Source organism: Mesoplodon mirus (genome assembly GCF_964341445.2).
Source record: "Mesoplodon mirus genome assembly, chromosome: 4".
NCBI classification, from domain to species: Eukaryota; Metazoa; Chordata; class Mammalia; order Artiodactyla; family Ziphiidae; genus Mesoplodon; species Mesoplodon mirus.
In genome coordinates, this window is record NC_138979.1 from 49,839,130 (window position 1) to 49,855,774 (window position 16,645).

Sequence of the window (16,645 nt, forward strand, 5' to 3'; positions counted from 1 at the left end):
AATAAAATGTACCACTTTCTTCAGTTCTCCAGCTTCTGATATTCCAGTGAATCAGTTTGGATTTTACGAGAAGGTAGCATCAGGGCTGAGGAACTTCCAACCAGTAGCTACTGCAAGATTTCCACATTAGAGTGATGATCAACAGAGCTGGATACGTGGAGCAGGGGAGAGTGTGCCAGGGAGGTTTTGCATTTGGAGGGCAAGTGAGTTGTTTTCATTCACGATTATGTTTGCTGGGAAGGGAAGCTGGAGAGAGTTTGAAGTAGGGGGAAGGGTGGGCTAAAGCACCCCTTAGCAATACCTCTGCTTCCTTGACTCTCGTAATTTTTCTTTCTTTTTTTTTTAAAAAATAAATTTTATTTATTTATTTATTTATTTTTGGCTGCACTGGGTCTTCGTTGCTGCGTGCAGGCTTTCTGTAGCTGCAGCGAGCAGAGGCTACTCTTCATTGTGGTGCACGGGCTTCTCACTGCAGTGGCTTCTCTTGTTGTGGAGCACAGGCTCTAGGCACGCAGGCTCAGTAGCTGTGGCGCACGGGCTTAGTTGCTCCGCGGCATGTGGGATCTTCCCGGACCAGGGCTCAAACCCGTGTCCCCTGCATTGGCAGGCAGATTCTTAACCACTGTGCTACCAGGGAAGCCCTCGTAATTTATTTCTGACGCTGCCTGTGACACCACCCTTCTACTCTGTGTGTAAAACAAAAAAGCGTCCAGAGTCACCATGCATGAGATGTGAGTGTGGCGTGTGAGGGGGTGAGTGTAGGAGTGACGTAGAGACAGGGAGAGGCAGCATGACAGACAGGGGGGAACAGATGAGGGAGAGTTCATTCTGTCAGCCTGAAGGAGTCCCACTCTGGATTGACCCTCTTATTTAAAGAGGAAGAAACTGAGGACTCAGGAGATTAAGCGTTTCACTCAAACTAGTTAGTGATAGGCCAGCATCAGGATACAGTTCTTCCAAATCCTAGTCTAGCCCTTTGCTCTAGATCAGCTATTCTCCAACTATGGGGCCCAGACCATCATCACTAGCATCACTTGGAGGCCCAGAAACTGACTCAGAAACTCTGGGAATGGGACCCAGCAATAAGCCTTCCAGGGGATGTTCTGACATTCAAGTTTGAGAACTAGTGTTGCAAGGTAAAAAGCCCCAGACATTTTCCATCTGTTATCCTCCTGATATCAAGAGAAAGTGAGTGACACAGTTCAGAAAAGCAGAGGGCAATTTAAGTACATGCAGGGGAATGACCATGAAGGGAAAGTATCGGATTCCACATCCAGCTCCTTCAGAGGGAATGGCTGGAGGAGCTGAGTGATGAGCTTGCTGAAGAGAAGATCCCAGGGAAACATGGTGACTGCCTTGAACTAGGAGAAAAGCTGTCACACGGAAAAGTCCCAAGAATGATTCTTATGACCGATTAGAGATTACAGTAAAACTGATTTAGAGAAGGACTGGAGAGCTTGCTAATGGCCAAGAGGCATCCAAATGTGAACTGGTGACTTAGGGCTTCTTATCAGAGTCTGAATATCATCAATGGATAATATTGTAAGAGGAATCTCAGACTACCTTAAATTGAAAAATTTGAGCAGTTCAATAGACAAGATGCCTTAGAAACACACATCTACTGATGAGACTAGTCAGAATATTGTGGAATGACCAAACGGAAGGCTGCTACATCCCAACAGCACCTTAACATGAGAAAAAAAGACTCAGGCTGCACCATAAAGTGTGAAAATACAAAGAAAGACTTGCAGACAGCAAATGCTTGAGCTTGGGCATTTTCCTTCCTGTTTATCTTTTCCTCCCTGTAAAGGATCAAGCATTGTCTACCTGCCGTGGGTTAGAAAGGATCTTGCTGGTAGGATGGGAAATGGACCCATCCATGTCTCTCAGAAGAGGTAATGGGCGGTTAGGAATTTTTTTTAAAAATAAATTTATTTATTTATCTAGTCATTTATTTTTGGCTGTGTTGGGTCTTTGTTGCTGCACGCGGGCTTTCTCTAGTTGCAGCGAGCGGGGGCTACTCTTCGTTGTGGTGCACGGGCTTCTCACTGCAGTGGCTTCTCTTGTTGTGGAGCACGGGCTCTAGGCACGTGGGCTTCAGTAGCTGTGGCACGCAGGCTTATTTGCTCCACGGCATGTGGGATCTTCCCGGACCAGGGCTCGAACCCGTGTCCCCCTGCATTGGCAGGCAGGTTCTTAACCACTGTGCCACCAGGGAAGCCCCGACAGATAGCGTTTTTTTTTTTTTTTTTTGCGGTACGCGGTCCTCTCACTGTTGTGGCCTCTCCCATTGTGGAGCACAGGCTCCGGATGCGCAGGCTCAGCGGCCATGGCTCACGGGCCCAGCCACTCTGTGGCATGTGGGATCTTCCTGGACCGGGGCATGAACCCATGTCCCCTGCATCGGCAGGCGGACTCTCAACCACTGCGCCACCAGGGAAGCACCCGACAGATTGTTTTTAACCAGCTCTTTGGAACTTCACTTCAACCCTGAGCTAAGCATTCCAGGCCACATCCTGCATGTGCTGATGAGGAGCTGAGTGCATTAAAAATGTCTACACAGAGCCTCAAACTAATTTGAAAACCATCCTGACTCTGCTGTATTAAGGTTTGCTTTCTTTTTTCCATCTGTCCCCAGACCAGCCAAGATCAACATTATAAATCACTAATTCTGAACTGAAGGGCACTGCTAACATTTCAGGAAAAAACAAGGAGGGGAAAAATATATCTACATAGGCTTCTTCCTGAAAAAGTTAAGACACAAAACACATTGGAAGGCAATTGAAACTGCTCCTGCCTCGGGCATAGGAGGGCCCAGCTTGAGCAGAGGGAAAAACAGGGTGGGACCATGTAAGTTGGCCTTGACCTCCTGTCTGTGTCTTCACCATACCTGCTTTCCTCCCAGTCCTTGGGCTTCTTGGTTTCATTGGGTTTGATGCAGCGAATGTAGTGAGGTGTACATTTCATCAGGGTGCTCACAAGGTCATTGGCTTGTTTCTAGAAAGGAAGAGTAACATCATTTAGAAACATGGAACTTGCTCTAAAGCAGACCAACTTTCAAAGGAGACCAGTGTGCAAATGTACAGCTAGAAATTCATCCTCATGACAGTTTGTTCATTAGGCTCAGCTCGGGTCTACTACACTTTCTTAAAGCTCTACTGACTGTTATGGTGATTTGAACATTCTTAAGTGGGTTTGAAGTTAGATTTTTGAAAACGATGCAGTATTTTTAGTATAGTTAATAAAATAAGACAACCCCCCACCCAAAACCCAGTAAATCCTCCCATATAATTCTTTTTAGGAGAAACAGGGAAGCATGCCAATTATTAACAAATTTAGTTAATTTTATATTGATTGACGGCCTCTGCAAATACATTTTTCTCATAAACTCTGAGGGAAAGGGAGGTGCACAAATTTATTTGCAAGGATAAATCATCCAAATCCCCTGTACTCTTTTCAGGCAATCTAACCAATGAAGAATCACCTTATTAAAATGATGGAAATTCACAATTAAAAAGTGGGAGATACATAAAAATCTCCCTTTTATAGGCCATTTCATTCACCTTCTTCCTCAGCATGTCCTTTTCCAAACCTGCTGACTCAGAGCCTTTTCAGTGTGGCAGGAAACTTACTCTTTCATGAACTAAAATATTCAATGTAAAATCAGCTCTTACTACCTGTACATCGGGTGCCCACGATGGAACTGGGTACAAGAAGAAAAAGCCACATAAATAAAGCTCAAATTGCTTATGAGGTATTTCAAATCATGAGTACCACAAATGTTGTTTGAAGAAACACGAGCAGAGCCCACATCAGCATTCCCAGCACCACACAGCTGAGCATCCCCTATGGATCCAATAATGGGGCACACATGCAACCTCTCATTCTAAGCAAATCAGCACGAAGAGAGAAAACCTCTAAAAGAAAATAGAGGAAAGGGATCTCCAAAGCCAGAAAACCATGACAAAGTCAGCAGAAGGGATCTGCCTGCAGTAGTCAACCCTCTCTCAATTAGGACTTTCCTGTTTTCATGGGTTTGGGAAATCTGAAACCCTTGAGAAAAACTCTTGGGTATATTCAAAGCAAAAGTTCTCTGTTTAGATGTGCAGAATATGGCATTCTTTGCAATGCTTGGAATTCAGGGCAAAGCTGCCGAGGTTGTATGATCAAAGCAAAGCTCTGTGATAAAAATGTAAATTGACTCTCATCTTCCTTGTTGATGAGAGAGAGATTGTACTTGAGAACAAATTTAATGATCTTTGCAACATGTAAGATGAAGCTGGGGAGGGACTGGTTATAATAAAGCTTTATTTTTTAAGTTCCCAAACTCTTAATTTTTATTTTTTAATTTTTAAGTATAACTTGGCAGACTCTTTAGTCCTAAGCATTTAGGAGCATACCTTTTCAACTTAGCATAAGAAAACACAGGGGCAAGTTCGACTTAAGTTTATATGACACTTGACACTTGAGCTATTCATTCAATAGCTCAAAATAGTAACGGCTAACAAGTACTGAATATGCTTCAATGGGCTAGACACATGGATTTTCTTATTTATGCCTCACAATTGTAAGAAGTAGCTTCTTACAATTATCATTTCCATTTTTTAGATGAGAAAATGGGGCCTTAAAGAAATAAAGTATTACTCAAGATGATATAATTAGCAAGCAGAAGTGAGGCTAGAACCCAAGTCTGTGAGCTACCAAGTTTTTTTCTTAACCACAATGTCATCCTCCTCCTTAAGGAAGATATGGGATAATTTAGTGTGATAACAAAAGGAATTAACTGGGTGAGTTAGGATTAGAGAGAAGCCTTTAGGTTTTGGAATAATCAATTTGAGCAAACAGGAATATATCTCAAAATTATCCTGTATTTAGCTATGGGTCAACTTTAAATACCCCCTGAAGTGGCTGGGAAGCAGCAGCTTGGATTTAATCTGGCTCCAGACAAGAAGAGCCCAATGAGTTAGAACAGAAAGCTACCAAAGGCACTTGCCCTACAAGGGCAGAGGCTTGCCTACAGAGGCTTGTCTACTTGCCTACAGAAGCAGGCATTAAAATATGCAGACAGGGGCTTCCCTGGTGGCGCAGTGGTTGAGAGTCCGCCTGTCGATGCAGGGGACACGGGTTCGTGCCCTGGTCTGGGAGGATCCCACATGCCGCAGAGCGGCTGGGCCCGTGAGCCATGGCCGCTGAGCCTGCGCGTCTGGAGCCTGTGCTCCGCAACAGGAGAGGCCACAACAGTGAGAGGCCCGCGTACCGAAAAAAAAAAAAAAAAAAAAAAAAAAAAAAAAAAATGCAGACAGGACAGTGAGAAAGGCTTAGGGTGACAGCTCATCATTCTACCCTCCACATAGATTGTTAGCAAGCCTGAATTGGGATCCTGGCTCTGCTCTTTGCGAGCTATGTTGCAAATCACTAAATTTCTTTGGGCCTCAGTTTCCCCATCTGTAAATTAAGTAGGTTGAACTAGAAGACCTCTAATTTAATCTGAAGGTTGGAAGAGATGTTAAATGTCTACGAGTCCAGTTACCTCATGGTACTTGCATCTCTTATCATATCTGCTCCTTTAGAGGCCCAGTCTCCCTTAGATAAAGCTGTAGCCCAGTCCACTTTGCCAGCTCTGAGCTCCATTCCATAAATCTTTGGCTCTAATTTCAAAACCGGTCCCTTTTAGCCACAACAATGTAGAATTTAGGAAAGCCTCAAAAATCACATGTTATTAAGTAAAGAATACTCTTATTTATAAACAAAGATAGTGGGAGTTCTCACCAAGTTAATATTCTATTAATTAAATCCTACAGAACAGTTTTAAATTTTAAGGAATTAGAATACAATAAGATTCCCAACACTAAAACTACCTTGAACATAAATTTAATTTTTCTTCCAAGGAACTCAGGATCCCTTTAAGCGTTTAACCTCAGGGATATCATTAAGATGATACTTAGTTACTATATATAAAATAACCAACAAGGTCCTACTGTATAGCACAGGAAACTATACTCAATATCTTGTAATAACCTGTAATGGAAAAGAACTTAAAAAAGAATACATCCATATATATGTATAACTGAATCATTCTGTTGTACACCTGAAACACATTGTAAATCAAACATACTTCAGTAAAAATTTAAAAATAAAAAAGATGATACTTAGCATCTGCAAAATATTGTAGATATGAAAGGTGTAAGAGATTGGGCCATGGCTATGCATCTCTAAGAGGTGACGCAGGAGACATAAAACAGGGAGAATCTCATTCCTACATGGAGGCAGAGTGTCAGACAGGCAGAGGTCACACAGTTCACCCAGAGGATACCATTGGTGAGAATATGCATAGTACGGTCTCCCTAGATGAGCTGGCTGACTTCAGGCTGACCTCCCCAGACCACAGCAATCCTGAAAATTTTGAGTACACCGGAAGGTGGCAATTTTGAGCATTCTACTAGTCAAGAATATGAAGGGGTCAAGTCTTCCAAGGAGGAGAAAAATGCTCCTAACACCACCCTCCTTTTTATAGGGAATAAGTTGGACTGAGAATCCAGACCACTTGAATGTGAGTCACTGCAGCCTTGATGATCTGGGGCCCTTGGATCTGAATGTGACAGTCTTGTGACTAGATTTTCCAGCCTAGAGCTAATCCTTATCCAGGACCTAGAAGTCAAAGCCTGAGTCAGAGCTTCGTGCAGATGTCAATTATCTGGGACCTCGTGAGAACTGCATCTCCTCCCTGCCCTCAACTCTCTGCCCCAGTGAACTCAATCCAGACACTGTCCCAGGACTACTGTATATCTCAAGTTCCTTGAACATGATTGTCCTTAATCCCAGAGGACTCTACCCTCCAGCTCAAAACCCTACCCTCTAGCTTGCGCCTGACTTCCTGCACAAAACCTGAAGCTCCTCTGGATGGAAGCGTCTCGTTGCTGTGATGTTCCCTTTATTTCACACAGTGCATATGCCCTCAGAGGCTGGGGAGACAGGCTTCCATATGTGCAACATTCAGAGAAGAAAACGCTCGTGAACAAAACAGGCAGCAGCAACCATGGTGTTCACAGGGCCGGTTATTGGAGGGCACTGTGAGAAGGACATGTAGGATCTGGACACACAGAGCCACACAGGGGGATGGACAGTCAGCACAAGCACATCAAGTGTCCACTGAGAATTAAGCAGAGATGAAAAAGCATGGCAGAGAGGGAGGGGACAGATGGAGTGGTACGGAACAGGAAAGCACACACGGTTTGGGCTTATGATGTTTCAGGCAGTGTGTGCCTTAGATGGACGATGGAAATCAATCACCACAGTACCCCCCTGAGATAGGTACTAAAATCTCTAAGGCAAAAGAGGCACTGAGAGTTTAGATAACTTGCTGGCTATCACACGGTGAGGGATTTGAACACAGGTGACGAGCCCCAGAGCTCTACTCTTAATTACTCAATGATTCCATTGGTTATAAAGACAGGGTGGTATTTAATTGATATGATTCTTTAAAAAACTGTATTTAATATACACACTACTATATATAAAATAGATAATGAACAAGGACCTACTGTATAGCACAGGGAACTCTACTCAGTATTCTGTAATAACCTACATGGGAAAAGAAACTGAAAAAGAATGGATATATGTATAACTGAATCACTTTGCTGTATACCTGAAACTAACACAACATTGTAAATCAACTACAATATAAAATAAAAATTAAAAAAATAATAATAGGGCTTCCCTAGTGGCGCAGTGGTTGAGAGTCCGCCTGCTGATGCGGGGGACACGGGTTTGTGCCCCGGTCCGGGAGGATCCCACATGCCGCAGAGCGGCTGGGCCCATGAGCCATGGCCGCTGAGCCTGCGCATCCGGAGCCTGTGCTCCGCAACGGGAGAGGCCACAACAGTGAGAGGCCCGCGTACCGCAAAAAAAAAATAATAATAATAAAAATATAAAATAAGAAACGGTTTTTAACTGGTATAATTAAATAAGAAAAAGTTTAGTGACTATTTTTCAAAAAATTACATGATGGAGTGTGTTTGACACAACCTCTAAATTCAGAGAGTAATTAGGGACAACCTATTTCATCACACAGTGCCTCCGATAATTCAATGCACTCTCCGTGAGAGGCTCTCAAGAAACACTAAGAATTCCTCTGACTTTGAGACACTATGAAGCCAAGATGCCTGTAATTCACAGAAAGGAGGGCCCACAAGACCCAGTGCGGAAGGTGCATAAATTCCCCATATAAGACCCGGTAGAATTTCAGGTTCGTAAAGTTCCGTAATTGGCAAGTTCTGGGGTCTGGTCTGGAAAATCCAAAATGTGGCTCTTGACCATAAAATTTCTCTGACAGTTTAATGTGAATTCTCCTAGATTCAGTATAAAGCCACTTCCTCTTAGAAAGTAACTGATTATCATCTGCTGACTATTAAGCTATGAGGTACTTAATATCCATTTGGGGTTTCAGTACAGCCAAGTCAAATTCACCTGCATCCTGTAACCCTTTCTCAAGCAGCAACGTTACTTCTCGCCATCTTCTGTAACCAACCTGTTCCATCTCCCTGACTGCGTCCTGGCCCAGCGGTATAGTTCCTGACTCCTAGAAAACCCTACCTCTTAATAGGGATCCATAAATTTCCCTATTAAAATAGAACAAACCTTTATTTTGCTTCCAGCAGTAGTTGGGCGTCCTTTCTTGTCAGCCTGCAGATTTTCCGGAAATAAAGACTTTATAAAAGGTCTGGAAAAGGAGAAAGAGAATGGATTAGCAATCAGTAGGTACCTTGGGGGCTGGAAAGCCTGCTTCCATAGAGAATGGAGAGGAGAGTCGTCCAGAAGCACAGAACCTTGGATACAGAATGGCCATCTGACTCAAGCCATCAAGTTGTGACCCGGGAGAAAAAAAGCAATGGACACAAGAAACATGGAGAGAGAATTCTAAGACAGAAGCACCTTGGAGTCTAGGCCTGAAAAATAAAATTTTAAACTCTGCCTTTCAAATTTCCCCATGCACTAGAACTGAGATACACCTTGGCAACAGGACACAACAGAGGGGGGTCAGTGTGAGTTTTCTGAGTTAAGTAAGATAGACCAGAGCACAGGGATTTGTATGAATTGTCCAGATCCAATGCAGATTCTGCTTTGCTCTAAAGCAGGGTTTCTCAATCTTGGTGCTACTGTATTTGGGATTGGATAATTCTGTGCTGGGGCCTGGGGCTGCTTTACACATTGTAGGATGTTTCACAGCATCAGTGGCCTTTGCCCACAAGATGCCAATAGGGTACTGTATCAACCCTCCCTTCCCTCAAGCAAAAAACCTAGACAAAACGTGTTTTGAGTATGAGCAATTTTAAGTGCAGCTAATCCACTAATGCTTTGCCTGCTGAATATACAACTTCATTAGTAGTTGTAACTGAGCTACATCTGTTGACAGGCCTGCCTCAAAAGGCACAGGGCAGGGACAATGTCTTAGTCACCTTAGTGTCCCTGGTGTCTGGAACAGAGCCTAGTATACAGTAGGTGCTCAATAAATATTTGCTGATTGAATGAATGAATGAATGAATGATGTGATCCATGTAAATTGGGAATCTGCCACTCAAAGGAAATTCCCCCTAAAGGACTTATTGGGCATCATGGATTTTCTAGGAAGTCTCCACAGCAATCTACTTTCATAACCTCACCAGACACTATTATAGATTTTTACAGCACATGTGTTTACCAAACAACAGACCATGTCTACGTGACAGGAGTTTTACATGGAAGCATCAATAGCTCTTGAATTTTGCAGTAATTTTAATAATTAAAAAGAAAAAAAATCTCTGAAAGCATGCCTGCACCTGATTGTCATAAACCCCACAAGCCAGGACGTGTGGTTTACCTGATCTTTTAAGAGCAAATAGATTTTATGTTTTGAGAGAAGAATCTCCGAAGTGTGGGGTGTGAGTGCCACGAAAGTGCAGGCCTGGGGAGATGAGGGCCAGGGAGGAGTGGAGGCTGGAGGGAGGGGAAGAGGGTTAAACGGAGCAGAACTTTGAACCACGGACCAAAAAGGAAACTCGGTTTTGCATTCACTGAAGTCAGGCCTTTTCTAGAAAATTATCAGGCTTGCAGCTGTTGATCAAAGAAGTTAACCTTGATATTATGAGAGGTGAAGTAACAGACTAAAATGGCAACTATTACTTGGAGACAGCTCTAAAACTTGTAAAATCTGGAAGACTGTGCAATATTGTACTTGCCAGGCATGGACAGGTCTGATCATGTAAATGACATCTCACATCATTACCCAGGACCATGGGGACCTCTGCACGGAAGAGGGAAGGAAAGGACATGGCAAAGCTGGCCCTGAGAGCTCCAGCAGCTTGCAAGGCGGATGCCCCCACTGCTCTACGCCTTTAGCTTAGTCAGGGTCTTGGGAGTTAAAATGGATCTCTGAGTGCCCCTCCCCGAGTTCTTGAGCCATTTCCCAAGTGCTTCAGCAATTCAGGTTAACTTTGGTGTAGCTAAGCTATTAGCATTTTCAAAAACAGAAGGAGAATTCGTGGGATGATGTCCCGAGGGCAAAGTGTCACAGAGCCAGACTGTGTCAGTCTTAGACAGTCAGGCACAGCCATCCCAGCCCAACTCCAGGATGGGCACTTCTCCCCGATAAAAACCATTGAAAATGATGAAGCTGGGGGCCCTGAAGGGCATGCAGATAGCACTTCGCATGTGGGGTGAGAAGTATCAGGGGTACAAGGGAGAGACTAAGACCGGGGGGAAAAAAGCTGTTTTGAGAAGCTGACTTGTCTAATGATAACCCAGACCCAACAGTACAAGGAAACATAACGCTGACCAGTCAAATGTCACGAGTTTGCTCTAATATGAAAATCTGATCAAACCTATATCCCGTGTCGGGTAAGGCAAACACACTTACAGCTCACTGCTCTGCATAAGCTCAATCAGATCCATAAACAGCACATCACGGTTCCGCTCACAAAAGCCATCCATGTCATAGGATACCTGGCCAAGAATGGAAAGATATCGAATTTTATCCTTTAAGTATTTCATTGAACAAAACATCCAAGCTGGCATGGCTATCCTCCAGAGAGTGTGTATATTTCCAGATATAACAATTGGGCTTTCATCCCGATCTGTCACATTAAGGCTGTGCATGTTTTAACTTGTTAGATGACTTCAGCTGGCGATGGCATGGAGATGCTGATGAATGGTCTCTGGCTGCTTACACGATGCAAATGATACATGACCAGGACCCCAGCTCTCATGACTACATAGCCCTTCTTCGATGGATCTATAGGGGTATGTAAATAATACACTTAATTCTTTCTCTAAATTTTAGGTAAGATGGAGTAAAATAAAACTCTCTGTGCTCACTGACGCAGTGCAGTGGGCCACGTCATCTGAGGCTTTTCGATTTCTCCTACAAATGGTGTCAGAGTTAGATCAGTTCAGCTGAAGTCTCATGCTCAAGGACCCTCCTTGGTTAATAAGAGACTTATTGGGATGAAGGGTGAGACCAATGAATTTCTACAGTACTAGGAAGTCCCCAAATATCATGACATCAATTTACTTATCTGTGTATCACCAGCACCCACACAAAGCTTGATACCCAGTAGCACCCAGTAATCATGCATTTTATGAGAACAAACCCCAAAGTGAGCCTCTGGTCCTTATGTATACTCCCAGGGAGGATGGGCAAGTAAAAAATGCAAGCTTGTGATTGCATAAGAGGCGAGAAAAAATCTCATTCCTTCAGCAGTTAATATATAGGTTGGGGCTTCCCTGGTGGCGCAGTGGTTGAGAGTCTGCCTGCTAATGCAGGGGACATGGGTTCGAGCCCTGGTCTGGGAGAATCCCGCATGCCGTGGAGCAACTAAGCCCGTGAGCCACAACTACTGAGCCTGCACGTCTGGAGCCTGTGCTCCGCAACAAGAGAGGCCGCGATAGTGAGAGGCCCGCGCACCGCAATGAAGATTGGCCCCCGCTGGCCACAACTAGAGAAAGCCCTCACACAGAAATGAAGATCCAACACAGCAAAAATAAATTAATTAATAAACTCCTACCCCAACATGTAAAAAAAAAAAACTATATATATATATATATATATATATATATATATATATATATATAGGTTGATTCATGCTTATGTTATATTAAGGGTGATTCATGCTAAAAAATACACAGTGGTGTATATGCACTATCTTTTGTTTGTCTCTCCAAATATTTCATGGGTCCCATGTTGTTGAATGAATGAATGATGGATGAATAAAACACAGTGAGGCACATAAAACTATACGGACATTGCTTTCAGTTGCCTCGTGAGAAAATAGATTACAGACCCAAAGGCTTAATACAGATAGACATTGAAAAGGATAACTTGCCCTTTCCTGCTGAACCCCTGCTCCCTGGCCATACCTTCCCAGCGTAATGGTGAATAATGAAGCCTTGGTTCCAGCTGTTGAAGTGCTCATGGTTCCCAATCTGCATCTGAAGTTTCTGGAGCAGCGTCTGATCCGCTCCCTCACCCACCGCGTGCATCGTGGCACATACATCATCCAGGATGCTCATGATCCCAGGGGGGTTCTGATGGGACCAAGAGAGCAAAGTCCCAATTCAGTGACTGTTTTAAAATATATAATGTTTATCAGGTCTTTCCTTAAGCAAGGAAACCGCTCCCTAGACTTAAGATACCATCTTGAAAGTCAATCTTTCCCTTTGAGGGAGAATGCTATTAATAATCCCAAATGGGAGTCACCACTTAGATCTAACGATGGGGGAAAGTCCATTTTCAAAAAAAAGAGACTAGTTTAACTCCCCGAAGTTCTATTCAAAGCCATAAATGAAAGATCATTATCTGCTCACTCCTATTTGGACTAGGTTGATTTTTAAAACCCTAAAGAAAAAAACATTTCCTTGGACCCTAATTCATTTCTTAATGTTCGCTTTCACCCTGTTACCCATCTAGACATGGTTAATACAGCTACATACTGGACACATTCTATCATGTACTACTTTTTCTGCATAGCACTAGTTTATAAATAATCCTGCTGTTTTACACAGTCTTTATACTTATTATTTTGATAGCTATATTTCCCTACTCTTATATGCTATAGTTTATTTAAGGACTGAGTTCTCTATGGATGTTTTCACTGTTTCCAGTTGGGACTTTTATAAAAAAACAGAACAAAACAGTACTGTACAGATCTCTCTCTATACCCTTTTATTTTCTTTTGAATAATTTCTAGGGCTAAAGTCCTAGAAGCTGTATCAATGGTCTAGGAGGCAGGGCCAAGTTTCTATCTCTTCATATGCTATGCCATCAACATAAGTCGTAATCGTCTTCTCTTGAGATTCAGTAACAACCTCCATTCGTAAATTGGCAATGTACTCAAACACGTGTATATTAACTACAAGAGTAAAACTATATTTTCACACATATACCTATAAGCAAAATAAATGTAATCGCTAAAACTCTCTGCAAATCAGAGCTGTCACTTTGCTTATTCTAATACAATGACAGAGAGAACAAAAACTCACTTAGTGTAAACCTGTGAGCAGTGAAGAGACACACCAGACCGATACTTACAACTTTGTTCTCGATGAGGTCACACACGACTTTGTTATTAAAGTAATCGATGGGTGTCCATCTGATGCCTTCTTGAACATATTCTTCCTGTAGAACAGAAAGTGGGAATTCACATTATTACCCAGTGGAGACCAGTTGGAGCTCTGCACAGATGGATACCACAGGCACAAGAATCATCAGGAAAGAAAAACCTGAATGCCCTTCAATAAAAACTTGCAATCTTAATTTTTTCTAAGAGGAAGAGGAAAGGAGCATTTCATTGCTTGGTAATTTTCTTTTTTTTTTGCGGTACGTGGGCCTCTCACTGTTGTGGCCTCTCCTGTGGGGGGAACACAGGCTCCAGACGTGCAGGCCCAGCGGCCATGGCTCACGGGCCCAGCCGCTCCGCGGCATGCGGGATCCTCCCGGACCGGGGCACGAACCCATGTCCCCTTCATCCACAGGCGCACTCTCAACCACTGCACCACCAGGGAAGCCCCATACAATTGTTTTTGACATACAAAAATGGCACTTTAAAATGGCTTAACCTGTAGGTCCAGTTATAAAACAATCTTTTTTGAACTTAACAAGAACAGAAGTACTGATTAGCATCTCGGTACTTAAAGGGAAGGCCCCTCATTCAGGTCAGCTGCTCATTACACTTGATGAGCACCATCACAGTCTCCTGGTTTTCCTCCTTTCTCATCAATCTTGCTTTGTTAGCTTCCTTTGCTGGCTCTTTTTTTTCCAGATCCTTATATTGATGGAGACTTTCAGGGCTCAATCTCCCAGCCTTGTTTCCTCCACTCTCATTCTCTAGGTAATTCCAATCAACTCCCTGGCTTAAAATAACACCTATAGGCTAATGACACCTGAATTTATTTCTCGAGTCTAGACTTCCCCACTGAGTTCCAGATTCATATATTGATATATTTCATATACTGGAATTTCCACTCAGAGGTATAACAGGCCTTGCAAACCTACCACGTTCAGCAGCGTTCTGGCCCTCCATCCCTCCACTGTCTCCAACCAGCTGCTCTCCTCATCTTACCCTTCAGTAAAGAGTCTCCCCATTGGCCCTGTTATTCAAGCTACAGAGGTAGGAATCATCCCTGACTCCTTTTCCCTTTGGTAATTATATTGAGCAAGTCAGGCGGATTCACTCTCCAAAACATAGGCCGAATCTGACCACCTCACCACGTCACCACCTCTAGTGCTGCCATCACTGTCTACACACCCCCTTTCTTGCCCAGTCTCAGGCAGGAGTCTCCTAACCGGTTTTGAAACTTCCACTCCTGTTTGCCCTCCCCTGCTTCACCCTACCTGTAGGTCTACAGAGCCAGAGCCACCTGGTCAAAAACAAACACAAATCAGCTCGCGTCACTCTCTAGTCAAAATTCTCCAATGGCTTCCTATCGTACTTACTCTAAAATCTGCCATCCCCTACAAAGTTCCTCTGTGATCTAGCCTCCGCCTTCTTCTCCCATCTCAGTCCCTACCATGTCCTCCCTTATGGTTTTGCTCTAGCTACACTGATGGAGTGGAAGAATCCCAGGGCAGAGGTTTCTGTGAAAACCATTGGTCACTGGGGTTCCTAAGCAGAGGCACGAACACGTCCATGAATAAACATTCCTCAAACAGCCCTTGATATGTGTAATGGGTTGAATGTGTCCCCCAAGATTTTGTGCCCACCTAGAACCTCAAAATGTGAGGAAATAGGATGTCTGCAGGTATCATTAGCTAGGAATCTCATAAATAAAATTATCGTGGATTTAGGGTGATTCCTAAATCCAATGACTGGCGTCTTTATAAGAGAAAAGAGAATGAGATTTGGATGCAGACAGAAGAAGGTCATGTGAAGACAGAGGCAGAGATTGAAGTTATGCTGCCACAAGACAAGGAATGCCAGGAGTCACCACAAGCTAGAAAAGGCAAGGAAGGATTTTCTCCTAGAGCCCTTGGAATGAGTGTTACCCTAGTGACATTTTGATATTGAATTCTGGCCTCCTGACCTGGGAGAGAAAAATTTTTTTATTGTTTTAAGCAATCCAGTTTGTGGTACCTTATTACAGCGACCCAAGAAATCGACAAACAGTAGGTACCAGGATAAAAGGGAACTTGCTCTGGACTTTCAGAAGGTAGTATAAGCAAGACAAGTTACCTCAAGTCAAAATTTAAATACCAGCTTTGTTAAAGACACATTTATTTTTATGTTAGATTGGAAGCAGAGCAAATCTGAGAAAACCAAGTTTTCCTTTGGAGCACAGTACATGCCACAGACAGCTGGGGTTGGAACAGGCTTCCATTTCTGCTTGGTCAATGAGTCAGAGAGTAGTAAAAACAGCCAGTCATAAGTCCAACTTCACAGCATCATTTACTTAAAGAAGAAAGAAAAGGTAGCAGATGGTGTTTATACTTCAGACTAAAATGTCACAGTGGCATATGGTTTTTCTGCCTGACTCTATTAAGTACATTTGCTAATACAAGACTAAAATCTGAATCTATTACCAAAAGAGAGAAATCTATGCCCTTTAAAACAAAACAAATTAGAAATAGAACAAGACGAAGGAAGGGGGACTGCTCACCTGTTCTGCCTTTAATGTGAGTTCAATAAAAATCTGCTGTAATTTTTCATTAACAAAATTGATACAAAACTGTTCAAAGCCATTTTTCTGGGGAAAAAAAAGAAAATGTTACTTTCATGTAATTGTTTCTGCAAAATCATTTTAAAGTCATTTCTTGAGTGATTTAGTGAAAAGGCTTAACAGAAATGTTGGAGGCATCAGTAGAAAGCAGCATAGTTTATATTTAGGAGAAACTAATTTGGTAAAGGTACATGAAGAACTCAAAGAGGCAAAAATGAGCCATGATGGGTTTTTTTCCATTGCCTAGAATTATTTCTTTCAAGCCAGGTAAAAAGCATCACCCTTCGTAGTCTCCAACTACTGAAACTGGTCTTACCTGAAATATTTCAAAGCCATAGATGTCTAGGACACCAATGTTGTATTCCTCGTGGTCCTTCTCCATTGCTTTGTTGATGGACTAGAAGAAAGTAACCAGCATGGTAAGTAATTCCTTTTACATTCATATTAAAAATGGGCATGC

The 16,645-nt window shown here is 42.9% G+C and overlaps 1 protein-coding gene across 2 annotated transcripts in view; it reads right to left on the reverse strand.

The window, feature by feature from the left end:
- Nucleotides 1–16,645, reverse strand: part of MYO1E (myosin IE) — a 206,799-nt gene that overhangs the window by 45,414 nt on the left and 144,740 nt on the right. For both annotated transcript variants that reach the window (XM_082617102.1, XM_082617101.1), the window contains exons 11-17: nucleotides 16,502–16,582; nucleotides 16,126–16,212; nucleotides 13,562–13,648; nucleotides 12,391–12,558; nucleotides 10,892–10,977; nucleotides 8,638–8,719; nucleotides 2,891–2,997 (exon numbers count right to left, since the gene is read on the reverse strand). In XM_082617102.1, the coding sequence (XP_082473228.1) occupies nucleotides 2,891–2,997; nucleotides 8,638–8,719; nucleotides 10,892–10,977; nucleotides 12,391–12,558; nucleotides 13,562–13,648; nucleotides 16,126–16,212; nucleotides 16,502–16,582 (698 nt within the window). The remainder of the gene's footprint in view (nucleotides 1–2,890; nucleotides 2,998–8,637; nucleotides 8,720–10,891; nucleotides 10,978–12,390; nucleotides 12,559–13,561; nucleotides 13,649–16,125; nucleotides 16,213–16,501; nucleotides 16,583–16,645) is intronic.